Source organism: Phaenicophaeus curvirostris, chromosome 16, assembly GCF_032191515.1.
Source record: "Phaenicophaeus curvirostris isolate KB17595 chromosome 16, BPBGC_Pcur_1.0, whole genome shotgun sequence".
NCBI classification, from domain to species: Eukaryota; Metazoa; Chordata; class Aves; order Cuculiformes; family Cuculidae; genus Phaenicophaeus; species Phaenicophaeus curvirostris.
In genome coordinates, this window is record NC_091407.1 from 7,357,227 (window position 1) to 7,383,720 (window position 26,494).

At 51.5% G+C, this 26,494-nt stretch overlaps 1 protein-coding gene across 4 annotated transcripts in view; it reads right to left on the minus strand.

Annotated features, from left to right (window-relative positions):
* Window positions 1-207: 207 nt before the first annotated feature.
* PEMT (phosphatidylethanolamine N-methyltransferase) overlaps window positions 208-26,494 on the minus strand; it is a 43,819-nt gene continuing 17,532 nt past the window's right edge. For 3 of the 4 annotated variants that reach the window (XM_069870429.1, XM_069870425.1, XM_069870428.1), the window contains exons 3-8: window positions 19,416-19,531; window positions 10,986-11,131; window positions 6,568-6,679; window positions 2,168-2,242; window positions 1,316-1,376; window positions 208-602 (exon numbers count right to left, since the gene is read on the minus strand). In XM_069870429.1, the coding sequence (XP_069726530.1) occupies window positions 1,322-1,376; window positions 2,168-2,242; window positions 6,568-6,679; window positions 10,986-11,131; window positions 19,416-19,531 (504 nt within the window). In that variant the 3' untranslated portion in view covers window positions 208-602; window positions 1,316-1,321. Of the gene's footprint in view, window positions 606-1,315; window positions 1,377-2,167; window positions 2,243-6,567; window positions 6,680-10,985; window positions 11,132-19,415; window positions 19,532-26,494 lie in introns of all 4 variants that reach the window. The other variant, XM_069870427.1, reaches the window with a different exon arrangement.

Genomic DNA, 26,494 nt, shown 5'->3' on the forward strand with positions numbered 1-26,494 from the left:
TTATTGGGTTTGTGGCAGGTTTTGTTGTTGTTGAGTTTCCAGTGCTTTCCCCTCTTCCTTCCCCAGCCGTGTTTGAACGCCTCAGGGGCTCCGGAGCCCTCCTCATTGCTTTGCACAAGCTTCTGTTTGCTTCTTGTGGCTCTTTGGCAGAATCTTCAGATGATTTTCAGGATTAGTGGCTCAGAGGGCGCTGACAAAAGGCTCTCCACGTCTCCCTCATTACTCTGCTTGTCCTCCAGTCTGGGGCTGGCGCTGAACTGCTTTTTCCCTTGCAAATCTCCAATAATCAGTGCAGGAGAAGAGATCAGGAGGTCCCAAGCTGTGTGGCTCCTAGAAGAGCATCTCCTTCATGGCAGGAGCTGCAGTGACCCAGCAATGGAGACAGAGACACAAGGGACAAGGACTTCCAGCTCCCGTGGGCTGCAGCGAGGAGGTGGGGCCACGCTTGGGCTGTTCCTCTGATTGCTTCAAATAACACAGGGTGCTCAGTTGGCTCATTAAGGGTCGCTGGGCTAATTAGTAGGATCCATCTCAGTAGGAAAATGGGCAAATCAGACAGTGTGGGGACCAGAGAGGCACTCTGTGACGAGGTATCCGAGACACTGCTTCGCAAAAGGCAGAGACACAAGAGTCTGTTAGGGACCTCACGGCTGCGACAGCATCTTTGGGGCAGGGGCTACCAGGCTGCCAAAACCCCAGCAGAGCCACACGCTCACCCAGCCAGTGGGAAGATGCTCCAGGGTGGAATTTAACCCCAGGGAGAGGGGCCTGGGCAGGAATTTAAGCTTCCGTAGAAGCCTTTGGCCCCCTAAAAGCAAGCGCAGGATGAGTTTCTGGGGTGAACCAGTGCAAGCCCGTGTACCGAATGCTCCCGACTCACGCACGAAGCAGCCTGGAGCAGGGATGCCTCATTTTCCTGCCCTCTTGCACCATCCCTGCTGCTCACTGGAGCACCTGCCATGGCCAATAGCTGCTTTTTTTCTGGCTGATTTAGACTAAGCCAGAAGCCTTGAAGGTCCCCAGCAGTTCTTCCCCACACTGACTCTCAAGCATATGATCAAATCGCTCTGGGGGTTGCTGGATGGGTGCGGACAACCTCTGCTGTCCAAAGCCTTCCCACCTAGATTTTGTGGAGGTTTGAAGCTCAGATCTCTTGACAAGTACAGGAAGGGCTCTGGGGGAGCTGGGGAAGGCAGGGCTGGGCAAGGACATGCTGGGAGGGGAGGTGGTGCTCCCATCCTCATCTAGCAAGCTTGTAGGTGGGGGAGCCTGGAAAAGGAGTCCCTCTTGCTGAAACACCAATCCCTGAACGTACCTGTTGCTACTTGTTCTTCACTCCCTTCTGTCTCTGCCGATATATTTCCTCTGTGAAAGGCCTGTGATTGGGAGGATGAGAGTTTGGGGAGAGAGAGAGGGCAAAGACACAAAAGAGAGGCAAAAGAAGGGGGAAAGAATTAAAATCGAGGCTACTGTGAGCTCTCCTTTGGGCCTAGAAACTCTGCCCTTCACAGGCTGGCACAGCCTGACTGTTCCCGTGCCGTGGCAATTCTCAGCTCGGTTTCACTGGATGGTGGAGCAGCTCCAAGATGCTCTTACCCAGGATTATCCCTGTGCAGAGCGCAATGAGCACAGGGCTCAGCACATGCTCGGACTCTCCTTGCATGCAGGCTGACCTCGGCTCTCTTTGCATCTCCTCCTCCCTTGCAATCACAAACGACCTTTCGCTGCTCAAGTACAACTGCTGCTTCTGGGAACAATTCTGGGCTGCTCTGTTCTGGTCTTCCAGGCTATTGTGGCCCTAAATATCAGAGAAGCCCATCCAAGGAACTACAAAATGAAAGCGCTTTTTGCAGGGTCTCTTCACATGACACAATAAATCCTCTCCCTGCCTTCCTTATTGCTCTTGTACAGACAGGGTCAGGTACCCGACAGAAAGAAAGATCTCAAATTGATAAAAATAAATAAATGCACAAACGTTCCTAGAACTCAGCAAATAGTTTCAGAGAGGAATCTGCCCATTACCCGAAACAACTGAAAAACAATCCTCTGCTTTCCTTCTTCCCTGCTGAATTCATTGGAAAAAACTAATTCTGCAGTTCCCCGAAACCTCGGGAGTTAAAGCTGGTGGAAACAATTAGAAGCTCTCTGGTTTTGCAGAGCCACTCACCCCTCATACAGCATTGCGATTGTGTAGGAAATTGCCACTACAGCTGTCAGGAAAAGGCCAGCTGGGCTTGCATGCCTGTTTTGAAAGAGAAGGAAAGGATCAGGTAAGTACATGGGCTTATGCAAGACCTGGCTTAGAAAGTGAAATGAGATGCTGGGCTCCAGGAGAGCGCTCTCTTTCTCATTAACCAGAAGCGAACAAAAGGCTTTTGGTTGTTTTTTCTTTTAATTTAATGTTAACTGTCTTAGACAGATGTTACTTGGCAAAGACTCTTCCTCAGCCTACTTCGGAGACTTCTTTTAAGTCTTATCCCCGCACGCCTCTGCTAAGAGAGCTTCTGCTTTGATGCTAAATCCTGAGATTATAAGGCTGTTTAATAGCTAAGGAGCTGCTTACGTACGGCTGTGGCTGCGAGCCAGCGCTATAAGGGAAATGCCTGATGTGCACAGAGAGATGGGCCACCCAGGGCGCAGGAGACACCCGGCAGACGGAGCAGCGTATGGTTCCCTATACATTGGCTGAACCAGGGCTGGGGATGGAGAGGGGAGGAACGGTCCATGACTGCCCCATGAAGGGCGGGTGCTGTGCCAGAGGTGGTGGTGGGGGGGGTGTCAGTTCACACATAAACCCGTTTCAGGATGTTTTAGAACAGGATCTTTCATCTCCATGAGGCTCAGCTGAATGCTGTCCGTCAGCAAGGGGTCATCAGGCACAGCGCAGGGGACCGATGATGCTGATCTGTTATGGGCAGAGGTGCTCAAGAGCTGCAGATGCAACATGGACAGCTGTTCCTTTTAGCACTGAGGCCAAAGAATGGGGACTAAACAATCCCCATCACCTCCTATTATAAAGAGAGATGTCAACATAGCTTGCAAACCTGCACCACCCACATGAGGACACTTCTTCAATGCTTGGCCTCAAAGGGAGACGCTGGAAAAGGCAGAAGGGGCTTTGCTAAGGTGCCAGGATTTCACCTGGTGGGTTACAGTCCTCAAACCAGGTGCTGAGACTCCCCCTGTGGTGTGTAAATTCCCCCAGGTCAGAGCGGCCACACCAGCACCCATGAGGTCCCGGCCCCATCTCCCCAGCGCGGTTGCATCTGGCTCACTGCAGGCACCAAGGCCCCTAAACACCCCTTCTGCATCCCGTGCCTCCAGCAAAGGGCTGTATTGCTTTTAATTAGGACACTGCTGATTGCCTTTAATTGCTGGTCACAACTCAGCTCTGAGGGGGGCAAGAGCTGGCTGTCAGCAAAAATAGTACTTAGCTGGTCCTTGGTGAGGATAAACATCACACAAGCCTTGTGCAAGTCTTGTTGGGAAAACGTGCCTCCAGAGGAAGGACACAACTACCTAAACCTTGTACCGACTTGCCGTCAGGTACTGCCTGGCCACACCAGTTCCTGGAAAGATGCACATAAGTCTTCACCTTTTCACTGTTTCCATTTTGCAATAAGTTTTTCCCTCATTAGGAGGCAATCAGGCAACTTCTTCCTCTCCCAACCCCCTGCTATTACATTGCTTAGTCATGTCTCCTCCTTGATTCCTATCAGAGAGAACAAATTTGCATGATTGTTTGTTGACAGCAAGACCTCTAATTGCATCATTTGGCTGCAGCTCCAGCTCTGATTTACCCAGCCTGTTGCCACAAGTTAGAACACTTCCCTACCAGAAATACACAAAGCTGTCCCCAAACAGCTAACGCTCCATTTGTCTTTCGGGAAGAACGAAGCTGCTCGACGCGGGTGATGAGAAGTGTTTGAGTTGTTGCATCTTACAAGCTTGACCTACTTATTGGGCAATGGCTTGAGTAGTAGCAGGGTTCATTATGAGTCAGAAAGGAAGATTTTGTGGTCTTCGTAGGATTTTTTTGGGTAGGAAATCTGTCCATCCCCAACTCTTGCTGCAGCTCCCCATGGCTGTGGGTTGTTGTCTGCAAGAGCAATGGTGTGGGCTCGCATCCTTCCCCACTGGCCTCGCTGGTCTGGGATGTTAGACACGGGGAAGCCACTTTGTCCTTTCCTCCTGGGGCTCTTGATTTCATGGCAGCTGGTGGAGACGCCAGTTTTGGGCTCCTCCGTACAAGACAGACATTGAGGGTCTGGAGCGTGTCCAGAGAAGGAGAATGGAGCTGGGGAAGAGGAGGCTGAGGGGAGACTACACTGCTCTCTGCACCTCCCTGAAAAGAGGCTGTAGTGAGGTGGGTGCTGGTCTTTTCTCCCAAGTAACAAGTGGTAGAATGAGAGGAAACGGCCTCAAGTTGCACCAGGGTAGGTTTAGACTGGATATTATGGAAAATTACTTTACTCTAAGAGTGGTGAAGCATTGGAAGAGGCCATCCAGAGAAGTGGTAGAGTCTCCATTCCTCGACGTGTTAAAAAACTGTATATGTTTGGCTGACGGTTGGACTGGATAAGCTTAGAGGTCTTTTCCAACCTTAATGACCCTATGCCTTCTCCATCATCTTTGGTGGACACGCTTATTTTGGCTGCAGAGCCACCATTAGTTGAGCCAGGAATAGCTGCAATAGCCTGTGAGGGAGGAAACAGCGGCTCTCGCCCCATGCGATGCTTTTAAGGTTGGACTGGAGTCAGAAGACAGGCTGCCTGGTGTGCTGCCAGGCTCGCTTACGTTATGTGGTGTGTGTGCCCTTACAAAATAAAATGAATCAGTCCTTTGGGCTCTGAAGCCATGATATGGAGCATGACACATCACCGAGGGAGGAAAAATATGCTCTACGTTTTAGGCCTGTCCAAAGCCAGAAAGCAGACAGATTCTTCCAGCATCCCTCCTACTGCCTAGGAGCCAGGATGTTAGCTCTGGCTTCCAAGGGCAGAAGCCTAACATCTTCTGAAAGCCCTGGGACCCCCCAAAACCTCAGCACTCCAAGCCAAGATCTCAGAGAAGACAAACAGTCAAAACCACCACGTGAAGGGTTGTGCAGAGCTTCCCCAGGGCAAGCAGGCGCTGTCCTGGTGCCACTTTGTACAGCTCCAGCAATTTGTTAAGAGCAATTATTTGTCATGCCTCACTGCCCTTTATGGTGGCAGCCTTTTAACGAGAAAAAGAAGGCAATCCCACTGTTGTCTTGTCTGCTTCAAGCTGCTGTTGCCCAGGATTACCCTGGAAGACCACGCAACCTGCACCCGGTGCGAGGTCTCTCTCTCACAGGGGTGAAGAAGGGCTTTCTGTGACAGAAACAGCTCAGGAGGGTTCAGCTGGTTCTGTGAAGGTTCTAGGAAACAGTGTGATGCTGATCTTCAACAAATAAAAATCTCCTTATAATTCCCCCTGGTAAAATTCTTCCTGCTGTGCTGTGGTGGGGGTGCTGCTGGTTGTCTCCGGCTGAGGTCTGGTACCGGGGGGCTCATCCCCAGCTCTGCCCCGTTCTCGCCAGCAACCTCCAAGCTGCCTTCGCGCCGCTGCTGCCCCCAGGATCGTCTCTCCTGCCTGGCACTGCCATTGGTCTCCCAGGAAGGCAAATAGCCTTGTGCAACCAGCCCTGACAGCACCGGGAAAGGGATTTCAAGTGCAGAACGAAGAGTAGCAAGGCTCAGTGGAGACAGGAGAGAAACCATCAGCTTTACATATTACCAGGGGCCAGAAAGCGCTGCTCACGTGGCTGAAAAAGTGAGCAGAAAGGAGGAAAGCACTTTATTCTTTCCACTGAAGTAGAAGAGAGGTGGTCACACTCAGGAACATGGTACAAAATGCCTAGTGATGAAGGTGTGCAATGCTCTACAGGCTCCCTGTGTAACACAGCCGGGTTTTTTTTCTCCTGGGATAATCAATAAAATGTGATATTAAATGAAACCCACATAAAAACTTGTTACACAGAATAGAGTATATTGCTCATTTACTGCTAAATTACAGCCTATTCATTTCCTCCTAAGCGGGCTATTAAGCTGTGTTGTATCACATGAGGAGTGTTTCGGAAGTGTTATCACCGTGCAGTGGGGGAAAGGGTTCGTTGGCTTGTTTTGCTTTATTCAGAAGTAATTACAGGGTCACACTGATCCCTGGTATCGGTGCCCTCCCCCTGCCGAGCGACACCCGGCGTGAATCCGGCCTTGACTGTTGTTTTTTCCACACGCAGAGCCTGCCAAGGACCTTATTCAGCTGCAGAGCATTTGCTGATGCTTCCTCTCCTCAGCACTTCTTTATTTTTCTACAATTAATACTTGCAAGTCTTTTATGACAGCAAAAGATTTTACACGCACGAAAATAGTCAGGAAGTGAGAAGTCAGGGCATGTTGCACTTTCCCTGCTGGATTTTTTTTTTTTTTTTTTTGCTGCCTGCCATCACCAAGAGTTTCTTTGACCCTTGATGCAGCCCAACACCTTACGCCCTGCTGAGCGCAGACCCTACAACCGGCACCGTTTGCAAGGACGTGTACTCACATGAGGGACCAGCCCAGGTAGACGGCCGTGCTGCCCCAGTACATGGGATTATCCAGGATGCTGAAGGGGAAACTGGTCACTTTTGCCTCCATCAGGATGCCAAAATAATCACCTACGGAGCAAACAGAGGGTTTCTGGTTAGGCTCCATGTAGTTGGGGGGCCTTGGCACACTGATACCTTCCCTGTGCCACGAGGCGATCCTGCCAGGGATGCAGACTGAAGGGGAATGAGGGGTTTCACTGCTGACTTCCAGGCTGAAATAGGCTTGGCTGTTTACTCCGTGTCTATCAGCTTTTCTGCGAATGGCTCTTTGCCCATAAGGAAGGTTTGTGCATTGCAGCGAGGCTACGGCAGCCACGGCCCTCATTGGGAAGCAGTTCTCGAGGTCCCAACTGGCTGATTCTGGCTTTCTCATTTGAAAACTGCTCATCTGATGCCACTTGACAAAGAAGCAAGTGCATAGGATCACATCCATTTAATGGGGAAATAAGCCCAGTGCCCTGTAATGGTGTTTTGAGATGTTATAATCATGACTGCCACCACCAAATGCCCTCATTCACTCTCACCCTTATCTCGTGGTTCAGAGGATTTCTCAGAATTTCAGAAAATAGCACCTCTGCCTACAAAACACTCAATTATTGACACGATGATGATGATAATAGGTGATTGTCATCTGTAACAAGGAAAGCTTTCAGAACTGTCGGCATCCAACCAGCTTCCAATCTACCATGGAGTAATCTTTCCACCCTCCTGAAAGGAGCCTCGAAGAGAAATGACAAGCAAGGAGATGCTGTGCAGCTTGCAAGTGGCATTTCAAGGGGGAGAAGCGGCCAGGATGCCGAGCTCTGGTTTCTGCTGGTCTTATAAACCAGACCACAATGCCCAGCAGGGATTTTGCACCGTGTCCTCTGTACAAGACACAGCATCAGTCAACAAGGAGCAGTGCCAGTCCATCAGCTCAGGGAGCTGCCACAGCCCTGGGTCATGTTTCCAGCTTTGCTGCCAGCCTGTTCCCTGACCTTGGGCAAGTCTCCTCCATCCCTCTCAATGCTATTGTGCACCGATCATAATATCAGTCTTTCTTATAGCGCTGAGGGTGGTGAGGATTAATGTATGGTGAGAAAGAGCTTGGAATTCCAGATAAAAAGCATTACGAGAGTGCAAACTATTCAAGGTTATTATTATTACCTGGATCGTAATGTAATTTCTTTGACCTCACATAGTGCAAAAACATTTATTTCTAGGGATAAACAGCACCTGCCCAATTAGACAATGCTTTTGGGCTTTAACTACAGGCCACTAAGTGAGATAATTGCCTGGTATTCATAATATATGTTCTCGCAGTTACTTGGCAATGCATCTCCGGGATCGTTCTGGTAGAAAGAACACATCACCCCCTGCTATAGCCCATTTCTGTGCTTTCTTATGTGTCAAAATGCTTCATTATACCCTGCACGCCCTCGCCTTTGGGCTGAACATCTCGCTCCCCAATTGGTGCTGGCACCGGGAAGGTTCACACAAAGCCCTGGGTCTGTGGGGCTGGTAGGGCTTTATTTTTGCCCAGCACCAGCAAGGCTCCGGGACCCTCCAGGTAGGTTCCTTACAAGCTGGAGCAAACAGCAGCGGGGGGAGCAGGCAGCTCCCCCAGGACAAAAGCTTTTGCAATGTACATCCTGCCTCTAGACCCACACAGTTAAAAGAAGATGACCACCAGAGAGGACCTGAAATTTTTTTTCTATCCAGGCAGGTGCTAAGGGAAAGAACCATGCCATCACACCAGCCTGGGCATCTCCTGTGCCTCCGTAAAGCCCTCAAATCAGGAATCAGCTCCTCATCAGGCTGGGAGCCTTTGGCACCTAGTTTGGGTTGCTTTTTGCTGGAGGTCAGTGCAACCATCTCACTGCACAGGGCAGACACTGTGGCTCGTGGCAGCAAAAAGCCATTTGATGCACCCCGCAAGGTCTCCCACGGTCCCTGGAGCCCAACCTGGGCTGAAGCACCACCTCTGCTCCTCTCTGGAGAGCCACCAGCTTCACCACAGCCCGGTAACAGACTTCAGTCAAGCCAGATTTACTTGAAATCTTGGTCAGCACTAGGAGGAACCACAATGGGGTGTGAGACAGATGGACTCAGGCAAGCAGAGCTGCCTCTTGGTGCCCGCAGCCTCTGGGAAGCAAAGCCCTGGTTACTCTGTTCATGGGGAAACAGGACAAATGGTGAGATGGATGGTGCTGAACAGACACCCGAATCCCCGCGAGGGCATGGAGCAGAGAGAGGGCACCAGGAGGAGGCCCTGGGGCAAGGAGCCCCATCCAGCCATTGCGGAGGTCGGTGCTGTACAGGAGGGGGGGTGGCACAGAAAGACTCGCTGCAGAAGGGTGACTCACACAGCTCCTGCTATGCTGTTTAGCCCACACTTAAAAGACAAAGTGCTCTGCAGCGGCTCCAAAGCTCAAATGTGCTGTTAAAGAGGAATCTAATAGGCAGCCTTCACGTAGTCTCTTTGCCCTGCCTGCTACATGAAAACCCAAAAAGGGAAGGGTCAAATGTTCCAGTCAGTTTTTGAGGTGTTCTGTCATCAAGAGGCTCTCTCAAGACTTCCCTTGAGCTTAGATACTGACTGTGAGAAGCAGCTGGATGTCCCCTTCTCGACAAAGCAGTGCAGCCCTTTCCTACCTGCAGTCAGAAGCGCTGTCACTGCTGGGGACCCTGCTTGTCCCTCAGCACCAGAATGTCACTAAACCCCTGCATGCAGGAGGACATTGGAAGTACCAGTTCCAAGTGAGTCCCCAGCAATGGAACATCCCACGTGAGATCCTCGTAGACCTGCCTGCAGATCCCTTGTGTTCCCCATGACTGGATAAGGAACCACATAGAACAACATCTCCATTAAGAGTTTGTTGACTTGGATTTGTAGGGGCTTGTGTGCTGAGAAGCAGCTACTGGTCCCAAGGATGGATGCTCCGTAGGGCTCCAGCTGGACCATGTCTCTGTAGAACACGGGTACTGAGCCAGTCCAGCTGCACCACCACATGTTCTTGGCATTTTCCCACCCTGACTCATCTCTGCCCCATCACCCATTGTGCCCCAGCTAGCAGAGGGAGCTGGCCTTGCTCCCTGCTGCATCACACAAGGTTCAGAGCCACGCAGACTCAATCTGACGACCAGGCGACAGGGAGAACCTTCATGGGCGGAGAGGATGGAGCAGAAGTGCCTGACATGGGCCACTAATGCCTGCTGCCTTTCAGCCCCCAGGGATACAAGAACCACCAGCTATGCAGAGCAGAAAGGGACAGGACCACGCTCACCACTTACGCTGAGCCTGACTCACTTGTTTGCTTTCCCCAGCAGTTCATGTCCAGTGGATCCTCCTGGTTGGATGAATCAGGCTTTACGTAAACAACCCCAGACCTGGCTGAACTTCAGGAGCATTCAAGCAGTTCTCGCTAGCGCGTACTCCTCGGCCCAACCTCCCTGGATGTGTCTCCACAGGGACAGTATCCTTCTTGGGGGGAGTAGGTGATTTTGGAGGATGCCAGTGCCCAGTAGCTGGGGGCCAGGGGTGTAACACGGGGCCAGGAGTGGGGCTGCACCGATGGAAGGTGAGGGCACACACTCAGGAGTGCTGAGCTCTATTTCTGGCAGCAGGCAACTCAACACATTTCTTTGCAACTCCACTTGAAACCAGAAAGGCTTATTACCTCCCTCTCTCCTTCCTGGCGACGCTGCAGGAGTTAATTGAATTTGGTTTCTAAAGCACTTGCAAAAGCACAGCCTAAACGCAGTGTCAGAGCTGGGGCTGTGATTGTTTCAGCCAGCGGGAGCTGCCCCTTTCCTTAGATATTTATTGTTCCTGTCTCTATTTTATTTTTATGAATTCCACGCATACTGGCATGTTTTTAAAGTCAACAAAGCTAATAGAATTACTCTCTAAATGTGAAAGCAGGCACAGTGGAAAATGCCTTCTGCCATAAAGCGGCAGATAAAAGAATCTGTCAACGAGCACCGGGTTTATTGCAGAGGGAAAGCAAACGAGATCTTGCCTCGACGCACGTGGCGAGCAGGCAGGGGCTCAGAGCAAGGCTGCCGGACACTCGCACCCGCTCATGCCGGCACCGAGCTGCTCGTGCGGTCTGCACCGGGGGTCCCTTTTCTGGAAGGTGTTTGGACTGTCAGGTTATCTCAGGCTTGACACTGAAGGTGATGGGACTTGTTACGTAACATCACCGCATGATCTTCTCTGCGTGAGGTACTGGCATGGGTAGATCCACCACGCTCTAGCATCATAAAGCCAAGAGCAGATCTAACAGCCCTGAAGACAAGGACGAGGAGATGATTACACCCTCTGCCCTAGCCAAAGAACCTTGCAAGGACTAAATGCACTTTCTGGTTAAACTGTTGAATTTTTGGTGCTTACCTAGGAATGTTCCGGTGAATCCCAGTGCTAAGAAGCTGGAGATGACAAACAAGGTCCCTACAGCCAAGATGGCCAAGCCCAAGTAATAGGCCCAGTGGCAGTCCAAGCTCTCCAGCTTCGGCTGCCTCTTCATGGCTTCTGTGAAGCTGTCGGAGAGACAACAAGGGCTGTTAATAGTGATAACTCATTACCAACATTATCCACCCGGGAGACACGGAGCTTTGGGAGAGGATGCTGCTGAGGAGGATCCTTCACTGTGTTGCTTCTTCCACCTGGATGTACTCAACCTCCCAATGGGAGAAGCAAGGAACCGAAGCCTTGTGAGCAGCCAGGGCTTGACCTGGGGCAGCTATTTCTATTTGCAACCCTCACTCACCGACCCCCCCTGAACTGCAATATAAAAAGCTTTGCCTTGCTCACCAAACCTCAGGCTTCATCATGAGTGGGAGCCCTGGGAGACGCCCTTCCAAATGCTGGAGGCTGTGATGCCTCGGTGCAGGACTTGAAGGGCTGGGAACAATTGGCTGGGTTACCTCACGCTCCCACCCCCGTTCCTCTCCATCAAAATATTTTGCAGCGTTCATGTGTTAGCCACGTGCCCAGCAGTGATTCACGGCAGAAGCCTGACAGCCAGGGGGAGGATTGGAACGGCGAAAGGAAAATACTAGAGATGCGTATTTTCAAGTGAGAACACAGCTTCTCGGCTCCAGGCTTGTTCAGACACTTCAGGCCTGACCTTCCAAATACTTGTTTGTGAGTGGAATAGTTGTGACCCCCCTTCAACCCCCGAACTTTGCTCGGAGCAGGGCTTGGAAGGCTCAGCATCTCACATAGCTCTGACACATGCCTACAAAGGAGACAATGTGATTAAAAAAACATCCATTAATAAGAGTGAGAGGAGATAACAGACCCACAGAGCTGTACACAGTGTTTCTCTACATGTTGCTGACACATGAGGTAGGAAACTTTGAGCCTTTTTTTAACAAGCACCCTGGAGGCTGAAATACAAGTGGAAAAACAGCTCTCCCGCGCCTTCAGCCACTGCTGCTGCCAGGGCCAAGCCACAAGAGCTGCTCCTGGGCTCCTCAGCTGGAAAACACTTCCATGACGCTACCTGCAGAGCTTGGGATAGGTTTTTTTCCCCCTGATGTCCAGTTTCCTCAATCCCTGCAAACCCCTGGATTTTTTCTGTTGCCTAAATGAAAGCTGAGAGAAACAATCCTGCCTGGCTGGCTGATGGACAAGCAGCTGGAAACACCTTTGGAAGGCTTGAACACCAGATGACAAGGTATATGCACCAAGCAAAGTCCAGGATGATTTTAGGGCCACGGAGATATATTTTGTTTTCCTTGGAGCTCATTCCTACTACGCTTTCTACTCTTGGGGAGTTTTTATGACCCAGAGCAAGCTATTTAATCCTGGCTTTGGACTGGAGCAGGGAAACAAAACACAGAATAAATGTGACATCCTTGGGAGTGAGCAAGAACACAGCATCTTGGTGATTTACACTCTGTTCCCCATGCTAGAAATCACAGGGAAATTCCTTTTTTCCAGGGAGCCAAGCACAGCCAGAGGAATGAAAGCTTGGCCCCTGGCGATGTAACTCATACATCCAGCACCCAGCACATCTCCCTGTGCTCATCAGGCTCACATTCGTTTAACTCAAAATCAGTGCTGATGGGAACACACAAACGCAGCTGCAGCGTGAAGCAGCAGCAGCTGCACAACCCTTTGCATCACCTCCCTGCTGTTTATTTTGAAATGACACAAATGTCCTCTATGAGGAAGCCCAAATCCACACCCCTGCTACCAGTGCTGACTGGGTTTGGGTGGAAAGCGATCCCCCTTGAGGGATACACACGTCTGTCTGAAGAATCCTGGCCTGGTCGTGCTCATGAAGCACAGCATGACACCCCCAGGGATGCTCTGGAGCTCTTGACTCCCACAGAGAAAGATGCTAACACCTTTTCGCAGTGTTCAGGGTTTGACTCTGCATTCAGCCAGGACACCAGTGCTAAGAAGGCATTTTCCACCAATCAAAGCTGCTAAGGATCCCTGGGGAGGCAGGTCTGGGAGACCAGCACGGAGCTGGTGCCCACCTGGATCCCAGCCCCCAGCAAAGAAAGTGCAGAGTAGAGAGAGGTACAGCTGGAGCACAGTATTCAGAGGCTGCTTCTCACACTGGAGGATATGGATTCACGCTGCCTTACATTCTTGAAGCTCCTCTACCCTATGCTAGTGTCCCGACTTGGCCTTGGAGCAGAAGAACAAAGGTGGCTTCAAGAGTGTGAACTGGATGATTATGAATCAGCCTTGGAGGCTTTGCAACCAGCACGTGACGTGGTTTATTTTGGCAAAGCAGTCTCCCCTGCTCCAGATGATTCCATCCTTCCCTTTCACGGTCGGATAGCCCTGCATTAGTTACTCTCATCGGCATGTCTTGCTCAGTCCCCTGCCGTTTGGCTTACGGCTAGAGACAGAGGTGTTTGCACCAAGATAATAGACTGCCTTTCCCTCTAGTAATGTTTTATATCTTCCTAAACACACTCTCTATTTGCATTAAACATGATGCGCACAGGAATTTTCAGAATTGGTAAATAAACCTTTTAAGCATTTATGATGCTGGGCCACAACAAGCAACACGGAGTCGTCAATTATTCTGGCATCCACGTCTGCTCCTTGCTGGCAGGGGAGACTCACAGCATCCTCGCTGGCAGGGGGAGGACAAGGTGTTGGCCATCTCCCTTGCTAGAGGAGCTAGGCACGCAGCCGATTTGTCACTAAACCAGTCCCTTGCACCACGTGCCTCTGAGTCACGTTTGTTAGAGCATTTATTTCTGGCTGCACGACAAGGCAGCGGCTCGGCTCGGCACCCAAGAGGACATCAATTACAGCTACGCTTTGTCCCAGTACCTGGAAATGCTTCGTGTGCCGAGCGGAGCGATTGCCATGGTGAGGAGCATCCCTCTAACCAGCACACGGGAGGGGCTGGGTGGGCTCCAACCTACTTTAATCGCGTACCCAGCTGTTATCGTAAGGACATCTGCCATCGAGGGGGGACCTGGAACGCACCGCTAGCTTTGGCAAGTGGAAATGGGGCTTCCCCTGACATCTCTGCGTGCTTGTTGGCGTGAAGCATGACACCGGAGGCACTCCATCTCCATCTCAGTGGGGAAAAAACCCAAATCCATCAGCTCCGTTCTGGCCAAACTGGCAGATTTGGCCAGTTCCTGGCAGAGTAAGATCAGCCGTGGTGGCTGCGGGTGGGCTGCACGACTGCTGCTTCGCACGGGGAAGCCAAGGCAGCAGGCATTGCTTGGCCTTCCCAAATCAGAGAGGCATTTGCTCAGACACTCACCTGACCCTGCACGCGTGCCACTGTTCTGTGGGAATCATAGAATGATTTGGGTTGGAGGGAACCTTTAAAACCCATCCAGTCAAACCCATCCAGTCCTCCACTCAATCGGGTTGCTCAGAGCTCCATCCAACCTGAGTATTTCCAGGGATGGGGCTCATACCACCTTTCTGGGCAACCTGGGCCAGCGTTTCACCATCCTCACTGGAAAAAAATTCTTCTTTTTATCTAATCTGCATCTCTCTTCTTTTAGTTTGCCACAAAATATACCACACAAACAGGAAAAACACTCAGAATGGTACTGAAGCCTGGGGCCAGACATGTCATGTGGGTGGGTTTGCAGGATGAAAGTAGGAATGAGGGAAATTGGCTGCAGGTCCCTTCCGTGGGACACAAAGAGGACGTGCAGCCAGGTTTGCACAAACAGGCTTATTTAACCAGAGAATGGCAATTATGACACCAGAAAACTTATCACACCTGCAGCCCAAAATACATCCCCAAAGGCTGCACGCAGCAAGAAGCAAACCTGGAAACACTGTATAAAGACAGAAGCTGAGTTTTTGAGGTCTCTGGGGCTCTCTCTTAGTGGCTCACAGTGAACGTATTTTGCAATCCCTTTCCCGCAAAGGAGGGCAAAGACCTCCTCCAGCAAACTGGGTCGCTGCTGGGAACAGCCCAGCAGTGTTCCTTTTGCCTAATCCCCAAAATCAGCCTGGAAACCGGGGCTGGCAAATGCAGTTGGGGCAGAACTGGGCCAGGGAGCGGCAGGCAGCAAGGAAGCAGCGGTGCTGCAGGCAGCCAGGTTTTCAGATGTTCCGCATCCACCGTGCGGGGGCATCAATCTATCCCCCATGCCTGAGGTTTTGTTTCTTTTGGCAAAAGGAGGCAACAGGGGTAAAACCATCCAGTGGTGCCCAGCTGCACACACTGCAACAAAAGATCTTGTTGATTTGAAAAAAAATACCCCCGACAGCACTAAAATCATCCTGCTGATACTACCGACAATTGTCAGCCCGGTCATCATCTTCACAGCTTCTTTTGCCAATAATGACTTTGCTTTTCTGACAGCACCCCTGCGTGTGTTATTTAGGTTAGTTGAAGGCTACAGCAGCTTCTGCCCCCACCTCACACCTTCGCTTCCCAACTCTATCCACCAGCTGCCTGGCAGCCGTGAGCAGGAGGTGCTGTTGGTCACCTGGGGCTTTTCCTGGACAGCCAGAGATTGCTGGCAATGGGGCTTGGAGGGGACATCGACTCCTTCAGGCCACATCCGATTCCCATCATCGAACTTGGTCATTTCTCCACCAAAGGCCACGTGGTGCTCAGATCGATACCGTTCACACCATGCTCATTCGTGGTACCACTCACAAAATTAAGTAGTTCTGAGTATAAAGGTGAGAGGTTCTACCAGGCAATGACAATCCTTCCCCTGTGCAAGATTCCACCTGGTGGACTCATTTTCTTGGAAGCATCAGCTCCAAGCGAGAAGCCCGTCCATGCAGGAAGCAATCCCCAGCGGGTGGCACTAACGGAGAACTTGATGTCAACCAGCAGGGTGGTACCCAGCGAGCACATTGCCAAAGGCGCTGCCCTTCATCTGTAGGGCTCGCTCCAACCAGTCACATCACAGCCCTTGGTACCCCAAGACCTTTGCATCTACAAATTCCCCCAGCTCAGGATGTGCACATTGGTGTTGCCTTTACAGCTCAGACAAACCCCTCAAGATCCACATGGTGGGAAGTTCCCAACTTTCTGCATACAAGCCTCACCTGCATGTGCTTGCTCTGGGAGAGATTATCAGGGTGTGAAAAAGGGAGTGCAGGAGGACTCGGAGGCAGCACCAGCAGCTGATTGTAGAGCTGACGCAGGGTACGATATCAACAATGTGGTAAGGCAGGAAGGAAAGCGCAACTCTGGATGCAAGTCTGGAGGACAACGAAGGTTGTCACGTCCCTTGTCACACAGACAGCAGTCAAACTGCTGGGGGAGCTCACGCAGGGCAGGTAGTTCAAAAGTTCAGGAATTGTTTTCACAGATAAGAGCCTCAGTGATGGAAGTTCCCTGCTTCTTGCAGAAAGAGCATGGCAGTAATGAAAATAATCATTGCACCAAAGCAATTAAGGACGCCTGTCTTGTGCAGTTGACTAAGCAGGTCTTCCCTGGTCACAGGTCATTCTGGATTGCTTCTCAGAAGCAAGGCAAGGCTGATAATGAAGCTCAGAGCTGAGAACCACCTAATTGCTTAATTGAGCACAAAACATTCCTCTTTTTACACCCCAGGTATCCCTTCAGAGCACAGCTTGCACAAGAGCATCACAACACCGAACAGCAGATAGGACCATGGCAGAGACGCCAGCGTGGAGTGGGCAGTGGAAGCAGCCTCCCAGCCCAGCTCCCGGGCGCTTTTAGCCGCGATGCCAACCCATCTGCAAACTCTGTCTGCTCTGCCCTCCCTTCCTCCCCCCCCAGCTTGGAGCTTTTCAAAAATTCAGCTACAAAAAGGAAGCAGGTTCTTAAAAACAAAAAAAAAAAAGAGACATCCCGTGGGCTCCTCAATCGCTCCCTGGCAGCCCCCACCCACACAAAAAGCCCCTAAAGCACACAATGAGGATGTTTAAAGGCTGGATTACAGCACTGGGGGTGGAGGGACCCCCCCCCAGGCCGCCTTTTTGCTCGCTATCAGCAGCCAGTTTTGTTCTGCACAACCACCTCTGCCACACGCAGCTGAAGTGTGAGGCACAGTCTGCACTTTGCAGGCTGGATTGCCTCTGTGGGGCTGAGAAGCGGAAAACAGGCTTTCATCAGTGCGCTCGAATACGAGTGACTCAGAATATAAAATAAAGGGAAAAGCAAAATAACAAGAGCAGGGAGACTCATCCCTCCCAGCATCACCGGCCGCTGAGATGGCAGTGCCGCTGTCATGCAACTCGTGAGCCCCTCTCTGGCCAGTGGAGCCCAGGGTCAGGGGAAATCTTCATGCACGGAAGGACAGGCTGAGTCCTTCCCAAATGGCACAACCTCTCCAGGCCTGAGCAACAAGCCCCAAGAGACCTGGAGGGCTCACTGAGCTGTTTTTAACTCATAGACCAGAATCACAGAATGGTTTGGGTTGGAAGGAACCTTAAAGCCCATGCAGTTCCACCTCCCTGCCATGGGCAGGGACACCTCCCACTGGATCAGGGGCTCCAAGCCCCATTCAACCTGGTCTTGGACACCTCCAGGGATGGGGCAGCCACCACTGCTCTGGGCAACCTGGGCCAGAGTCTCCCCACCCTCAGAGTAAGTAATTTCTTCCTACTACTTCATCTAAATCTCCCCTTTTTCAAATTAAATCTCCCCTTTTCAGTCACTCCCTGATCAACAGCCCCTCCCCAGCTTTTCTGTAGCCCCTTTCAGCACTGGGGGTGTATTTCAGGGCATCTCCAGCAGCTGCTGCTCTGATGACTTCCCTGAAACCATCCCATCACTCCCACAATTAAGGACTTGCCTTGCTTGAACAGCCTCCAAAGCCTGCTAACCATCACTCAGGCCAACCTCAGTGCCAAGGACAGGCAAGGGAATAACCCAATCATGTTGAAACACCTGGGTGAAATAAAATGCATACTGCAATCATTTGAAATGGCCTTGGCCCATCAGGTGGGCAGGCAATCACACTTCGCTACTGTCTCATCTGTGTCCTACTGAGCAGGAGCTGCTCTCTCTTCCAAGGACCCTGCTCCAAAAACAAGGTCTAAGTGGGGCTTTTTTAGCCCTATGGGTTGAGCTTTGTTGTCTCCTTCAGGACCCGGCTCCTGAGCTGCACAGGCTGAGCTGCCTCTGGTGAGCCCCACAGCACTCACAAACTCATCACACAGAACAGAGCCAGCAGTGCCAGCCCTAGTAGGACACAGAGGGGTCTGCAGGGGGAAAGTGTGATGTAGTGCTGGGACGGATGAGGTCCCTTTGGCTCTCCCAGCAGTTCCCCATCAGCGCCTTGCTGGGACCCGGCAAGCCTCACTGACCCAGCAGCCAGCAGGACCACTGGGAACAAAGCCTGCCCCTCCATCAGCTGCGTTTTTAATTAAAGGCAGCACAAGGCTTTGCTTCTCAAACAAGAAGCGACTATGTCATCTGCGCAAGAGGCTGCTGAGACATTCCCCAGTGAAATCCAAGCCTGTCGTGTCACTGAGACATCAGCAGAACACACACATGCCCTCTGCATTGCCTGCATTCAGGTACAGCCCTATTCATTGCAAGCTTTGTTATGTTTTCCACAATAATCAGTAGCTGGGACAAACACAGAAAGGCAAGGGCAGGTCTCAGTGTTGCTTCCAGGAAGGCAACGCTCTTAAAGACATGTGCAAATTCCAACCTGAGATCTCTTCGCTTGGGAAGTTACCCAAAGTACTAAAGAACCCATTATCTCTGACCCTGGTATAATCGAATCTGGGAATTTAGGAAGAGAGTCTGTCTCTCCTAACAGTGTTGAAGATAAAGCCTACCAGATCGCAGATAAATTGCTGGCATTGAGGAAATCTTCTGCAGTAAACCTCTCTGCTGCACTCAGGACGTCAAAGGACGTATTCCCATGGTGGATGGTGCATCAGTCACACAGCACTATTACCAGGCACAGGTGGTAGTTAAAGAGATCGCAGATAAGAGTTTAAAGAGGCTGCTCGCTAAGTGCACAGATAATCCTGCTCTTCTATACAGGAAACTGGGGCTTCTTAAAAACAGGTTTAATTTTCTCTTAAAAATGATAAACAAAATCAAAGAACTCTGCTGTTACATCTGATCCGTTGTGTGCAAACAGCCCTCCCATCGCCTGGGCTGCTTGCAAGGCAGAGAAACCACCGCAGAGAGCGGAGCAAGGAAACCTGCAACGCCCAGCGACTGTTGACACTGATGGTTTTGGCCACACTGCCATATCCCTTGTCTGTATTACAAATCCTGGAATAAATCTGCTCCTGGCTGGAAGTATCCAACCACACAAAAGCTGGGCTGGAGCCAGCACTGCAGAGCAAATATCCCTCATCCCCCGACCCCGCAGGGGCATTTCTTTGCATCAATACATAGCAGTAGGGTTGGTTCCTTACCAATGGCTCCGCACACAGTTCAGCATCAGGATAACAGCACCCAGGGAGTAGCAGGCAGCACGTGGAGAGCCAAAGACTCGGCTTAGCGCTCGTGTTTTGTGCTCCCATCTGGCTACCTGAAGAGACAACAGAAAACAAAGGGGGTGGTTGGAGATGCCTGGGCTCACGCTGCGCCAGGAGCGCGAATCCCACAGCCTCAGCCCCACAGGAAGGGACAGACCCTCTGCGTGGCTGTGTGCAAGAAGGAAGCAGAGCCCACTGATGGGACACAGCTTAAACCAAGCGTGGGGACAAAAGCTCCTCCTGCCCAGGCCAGCCCCTGCTAGTGCTCGCACTGCTCATGCCCCTGCACAACAGACCAGCTTGTGGCACCGAGGCATAGGATCATGGAAGAAACCAAATCCCCTACACATCATTTTTGGGGAACATATAGCTGGGACAACACATCTCCAGCAACACTGAGAGCATTGTTAAGGCTGTCCCCAGGCCACCAAAGCCAACAGCCTCCTGCCGAAGAGCCTAGTATTGCTCACCCACTAGGAAAATAGATCCCTGAATAGGAAATGGACCACCTAGCTCTCATTTTCTGGGCTCTGTCATGTCCTACATCCAGCTTTAGGGATCTTACCTGGCAGGACCAGCCTCTCCTTGTGTATATCCAGAAAAGGTCTCAAGTGCTTCCCTATGTTCACATCTAGAAGTTCTCAAGTGCCTTTACAAGCTCATCCCTAGCCAAGACCTGCCAGATCTGCCTGGAGAGCAGCTTCCACTTGTACAGGCTGAACCAGCTGGCCTTCATTAGCACTTGTAGCCATTAAGGGCTCCCCTGCACTCCTCACCCACACCCGCAACCCAAGCAGCCCATCAGTGACAGCCCCAGACCCACACATATGCAGGCAGCATCTCTGGGGATGCATTAGCATCCTTTACAGGATGCTTTTCTCTGGCCGCAGATTTAAGCTCCACGTTCCACAGATGCTGATGGGCCCCTTCCCCAGGCGCCTCGCAGCTGACGAGGTGCCCTCTCACCCTGGGCAGCTGCAGCACGCAGGTGGCTGGAGCTGCTCCCAAAACCTGTGGGACTGGATCCACCCCAGTCACCAAATACAGGACCTTCACTCCCAAGCTGATGAAAATCTTTTCAGCTACTCTGTTTTCTACCTTCCCTGTATCCCTCGGGAAGCTGTCGCTGTATTTATCACCTCTTTTAGGCTCCATTTCCAGGCACCAAGCCTGGGCTTTGGATCAGACCCTAAATTCAAGCTAAGCAGAGGACATCAGGGCAGTGAAGCGGGAGGTGGGAATCAGCAGAACATCTCAGCAGCAATTTGCTTCTCAGACACGGCTGGCACTTCATTAGTTTCAAATGCACTTCCCTCCCTCGCACGGAGCCTGGGCAGCTTCTGGGGGCACCTGCAAGAGCCATTCATCTGCTCTGAATGTATTTGGTAATTTATTGGCTCTATTTGAGCAGAGAAAGGCAGCTTTGCAGGTCTCGCTTTCTTCCCAGGCTGATGCAGAAGCACAAAGTGCTGCTGGCAGAGGGGGGACCTGCTGGCTTCAGGAGGGGAGAACGATGCAAACCTCTGATAAGCAGGGCACTGATTTCACATGCTGAGAGCTGATTCAATTAGTTATGCAATGATTGCTCTGAAATTACAAATCCACTTATGACAGAAAAAGCTGCTTCACTGCCTTTTTCTGGCTGGTATAAATAGTTTGTATTCTAAATTGAATTTAAAACACCATGCGTCACACTGCTGCTAAAATGGGAGCTATGGTTAGGAGTGCTGAGAGAGTGGAAAAAGAAATATAGGGTGAGCTTACCACCTTTGGAAGGTAAAAAGAAGTGACCACACAGGTGACTGAGTCACATATGGGAAAATGCAGCCACGTGCCAGTGATCTGTACCGAGTCCCTAATTCCCTGGAAATTATCCTGGCAGCATTTACATGGATGGCAGCTCCTGGCTCGCTTTGAGAGCTTCGCAAAGCACCTCATGTGGTGGCAGAGCTGAAGCTGAAAGAGAAGACAGCGCTGCCGGGGTCAGAGGGGAGAGCCCCCACTCTGCTTGGAGCCATCGAGGCAGCCTCGTAATTACCTTCGCCTTTAGAAAGGCACATCTGGGCAGCGATGGAGCGCGGTGGGGCGAGGGGATGCATTTCTCAGCCCTTCAGAGCCGATTCAACTGTGCTGGGATCACTCCCAGCTCACACTGTATCGCACCGCTGCTGACTCCCCAGCTGGGGCCAAGACACCAACTTTTATTTAGCTGTCACAGCCTTCAGATGGGACCCTGGGCTCCTTTCCGAGCCCGTGCGGGAGTCATCACAAGCAAAGCGGAGCGGGAGCCTGCGTGGGGCTGGAAGCAGTGGCACCCTCCAGGCCCCGCGGCGATATTTCAGTAACAATTAATTTGTTCCGGTTCTGGTTCCATTCCTTGAACAGCTAATTAGTTCTGGCTCGGTTCTAATTTTAGTCGTTTCTGGCCAATATTAGCTCTCATTCGTCTCATGGCTACGCAGCTGGCTTAATGCTTTTATAAAATCAAGAGTTGATGTGTTATTATTTACTGCATGATGGGTGCAAAATGCCATCGGCATCCTCCCCGGCGGCATGCGGGATGCGGCAGGGCTGAGACCAGTGGCCTCCTGGGAAGGGCTGTGGCTATTCCTGGTGTGAAATACGCCCTCCCAGCAGAGGACAACACCGTTCTACTCACAGGTGAGCACAGCATCAGGGGGAAAAAGCCCCGTGCCATGAATGTGTGTCCAGGTGAGGGAGGAAAGGAAGCATTTTTATTATAATTCCAACCTCTGAATTTGGAAATCGAGTTTACACAAAGTTTCCTGACTTACCCCAGGGTCAAAGCAATAGAAAAATTCAACGTTCCTTTTCCAAAGCTCCCAGCCCTCTGCTTTCACTTTAGGATACTTGGTGAGGGCTGTAAGTAATTTTTTTAATGTTTCCCCCAATGCTTGTTATTGAAATAAATCAAGGAGCGGATGTGGCTGCAAAGTTGGGGAGTGCTCCTGGGTCCCACGTTCTGCCTCTGGCACGCCGTTCCAACGCTCACTGGGGGCAGGCAGAGCTGGCTGCTGTTCGCTGGGAATTGCCTCTTTTCTCAAATGGAAATTTGGGGCTGATTTCTAACTAACTGAACCAACCTATCTTGCCAACTGCTCGGGCAAGTGCGTAAACGAAAACGAACGCACCAGCACGCATCCCCAGCGGCCACTCTGATGCAAAATGGAAATGCTCTGGGTTTTCTTTTCTTTCTTCAGGCAGGAAAACCTTCCCAAGCCACCTCTAGAAGGGCCACAAATATCCATCTGAAAAGCAGTTTCATCTCACCAACCTGCCTCTGCGGCTGATCAACGGGAAATGCTCTTTCCAGCTCTGTGTGCAGGGCAGACCATCGCTTCTCATTAATATTTAGTATTTGTTTCAAGGAAATGGATTATTTTAGTCTGCCAGAGTAGCTGCCTTTTGAACACAATACATTTTAATTTGCTCAAGCCCAGCTCTGAGATATAGACTTTGTTCAGTTTTACATGACTCTATTTCTATATCTGGCTTGCTCCAGAGATGGGGAACGAAACCAGATAGCCCAAAGCCTCGGGTCTAAGGGACGTTTTGAATCTCAATGCTAATCAGCCAGTCTATGTCCCCACATCACCTCATCACCACAGTATCGAAAGACCGTGTGGCACCAGTGAATTTAGCCTTGTGGCACGCCGGGGAGGCTGGGATCATGGAATCATAGAATGTTCTGAGCTGGAAGGGACCCACAAGGATCGAGTCCAACTCCTGCCCCTGCACAGGAGAAGCAAAACACTCACACCGTGTCGCTACGAGTGTTGCTTAAATACGGCTGGAATACTTTCAGGCTTGGCACGGTGACTGCTGCCCTGGGGAGCTGGTCCCGTGCTCCACCACCCTCTGAGGGAAGAACCTTCTTAATGTCCAACCTAACCCTCCCCTGGTACATTCTCCTGCCATTCCCTTGGGTCCTGTCATTGGAGAAGAGATCAGCGCCTGCTCCCTCTCCTTCCTTTGTGAGGAGGCAGTAAATTGCGATGAAGTTTCCCCTCAGCCTTCTCCAGGCTGAACAGACCAAGCGACTTCATCCGCTCCTCCCTTCAACCCAAGGCAAACTGAGGCACTGGAGGGCTGAGGTGAGCACTTGCTTCCTAGCAGTCTGGGGAGCCGGGTGACAGGGCTGTGACCACGTTCGAGGACGCTTCACACTTATCACCCACTCAGGAAATGCTCTCCCCGCTTCTGGGGATGCTCTTGCCCTGGCCAAACTGCTGCGATAATCATGCTCAATGACAAAGTTTGGGCTGGAGAAAAGATGACAGTGAACAGGATTTTGCCCCATCGTGTGGGGTCTAGGAAACAACTCACCTAGAGACTTAAAACTCAGAAATTCCACTAAAAGGCCATAGGAAGAGGGATCAGCTCCTCAAGGTGTGTCTGCATCCTCGTCCCAAGAGGATAAGCATCCACAGGATGAGCCCCGGATGCATGGATAATCCAGCCCAAACTCAAAAGGACCTTAAGACAAAACCAACCTGAGCAAATACTTAAACTTTCTCCTTCAAGCTGACTCTCCTAGGCCAGCTGCAAGGGTGCATCCTCCTGCGGGCACTGGGGAAGGAGAAAGCCCAACTCTGGACTTAGGTGGCTCCATGGGAGCATCTCTCATGGCAGGAGAGGTGCCCTGTCGAGCTCATAACCTGATGAAAGGGCAGGAAACCTGATGTTACCCTTATTTCACCTACAAGAACCAAAGGCACTGATCCTTTCCCGTTATGAGAAATCCACTCACCCTTTCTGATTCCCCGGAATCCTTCATTAAACTGTAACATTTTCTTTCTGATTCCCTGGAATAACACTCCAGTGACATTCTCCACGCTGTCACTGCTTGGACGCTGGAAAACAACCCTGCTTGCAGCTACTATGTTTATCGAAAAGAGAGGAAGGAAAAAGATACACCTGAGCACCCAAACTCTGATTGCGATGCTCCCAGGAGCCAGCGGTGAAGCAGAGCTGACGCAGAGCAGCTGCAGTGCAAATGCACATCCACCGCCTGCCTGCGAGCGCGGGGCTGGCTGACCTTTGCCGAATGCCAGAGGAACCAGCCTTTCTGGCTGTCCCAAGTGACTGCAAAGGAAATGAGCGTGGCCTGACCTTATCCCTCCTAACGAACCGCATAGGAGCCCCTTTGCAGTCAGCAGTGCTTAGTGCAGATGGTTGATTGCCCACAAACTTATCGGGAAGAGCTGGTTGAACATTGCGGCCAGGCTGAAAGTCCAGCCTGGGCTCCTGTGGCTGCTCAAGGGAAATGTCTGAGTGATCGTGCTGCTTCTAGGTGAGAAAAACTTTGCTTTTCTAGGACACTGCAAACCTCAGGACAGATGGAAGAGAGAACTGAGCAGGGCTGGTCCTGGAGAGGACCAGGGGTGTGCAGGGTGGTACTTGCAGCTGCCCAGAACAGCGCTGACCCCCTGGCACAGGAACAGCACCGGCCAAGGCTGGTGTGTGTGTCCATGTGCAGCCTCATCCCAAACACCAGCCCTCTGAGCGCTCACCCCGGCACCAGGCACAGGCTCAGGCTTTCCGAAGGCACGTGCTGAAAACGCCCCAGGGACTGGTGTGCCACTGGCAGCGAGAACATGATTAGCAGGAGCTCTGGGCAGCGAAGGCAGGAGAAAAAGAACAGAACAAACCACGGTTTAATTTGTACAAGCTGGTAATTATAGTTGCTATCTGTCTGAAATCTCTATTGAGTTTATTTAAATATGTTCTCCGTGAAGGCCATTCAGACAGGAATTATCAAGGTGTTGCAGCAGAGGAGATAATGCCATGCAGTTTTCAACAGATCAAGGGCTGATTAGGAGGAATTAATTAGCTGCTTAAACAGTCCTTGACTCGCTGCAGCAATTAGCTGTCACCTCCCCACAGTCACGTTCCCTGCACAGCAGCGGCGATACGAGGCGCCTGTCAGCACAACTGCCCTCCCTGCGCTGCCCGTGAGCCCCAGGTGGGCACACGGCCCTGGGAAGGTGCCCTAAAGCCACAAGGTTTAGCCTGTGGCCAGGGCTCGGTGGGCAGGCAGCGGCATGCAGGGCTTGGGACTCCCTCACACCCGTCGTAGTGCCCATCACCAGTCGGTACACGTGTATCCGCTGTGACTCCCAACATGAGGCAGACAACGATGTCTTCCCTCTCCCAGCCAAGTGCCTTGCGCATCCCTCATCTCTGGTATGCTATGAGCCACCAGTTCTCAGCTACCGGGGCTGGCTGATCGCTCAGCTTTAACCCTACGTGCCATCGCGTCCCGCCCCTTTGGCAAGGTTGGAGCATCGCCCCCATCTCTGCCCATCCAAGCCATCCCCAAGGATTCCCCAAGCCCTCATCCCACCCAGCCTTGCCTGCAGCAGCCCCTCCATCCTCCTCCCCTCACTGCCTGGGGACGCTTGCTGCTCCCCTCCATCCTTCCTGGCACAGACTGTGGCACAGGACCCATCCGCAGGGTGCAGCTGGGGTGGACGCTGGCTCCAGGGCTGGCTGGGAGCAGATGCTGCCAGGCAGCTATGGAAAGGAGGAATCGCAGATCTGCCTGGAGAGAGCAGGCTGAGCTGTCCCTGGCTGGATACTTTCCAGAGGCAGGCAAAGCCAGTGCTCAGAGGTGACTGTGAGACCACCTTCTGTCCCTGTGCCAGCACCCTGATGGCCTCCACGTTGTTTAATTGCTTCCTGCCTGCACTGGGGGAAGCCACCGTGGCTCTGGACTACAAGATCGAGTGACCAAGTTATTACTCTGAAGGCTTCCCAACTCGCAGGCGCTCAATTACAAAGAGCCATGAGATGGTAATGGAGCCCGAAAGCTTTTCAGCAGATTATTAAAGCCCTGCGTAGTTCTCCCACTAAATACTGGAGCAGCAGCTTCCAGTTCATGCAATTAAAACACTGAAGCAATATTGGAAGAGACAGGCACCATCTTAATGGTTTCATGTGAGCCGTAAGGCAATGCAGGCCAAAGACTTTGCTTGTTAAGCTCTTTTCTATGG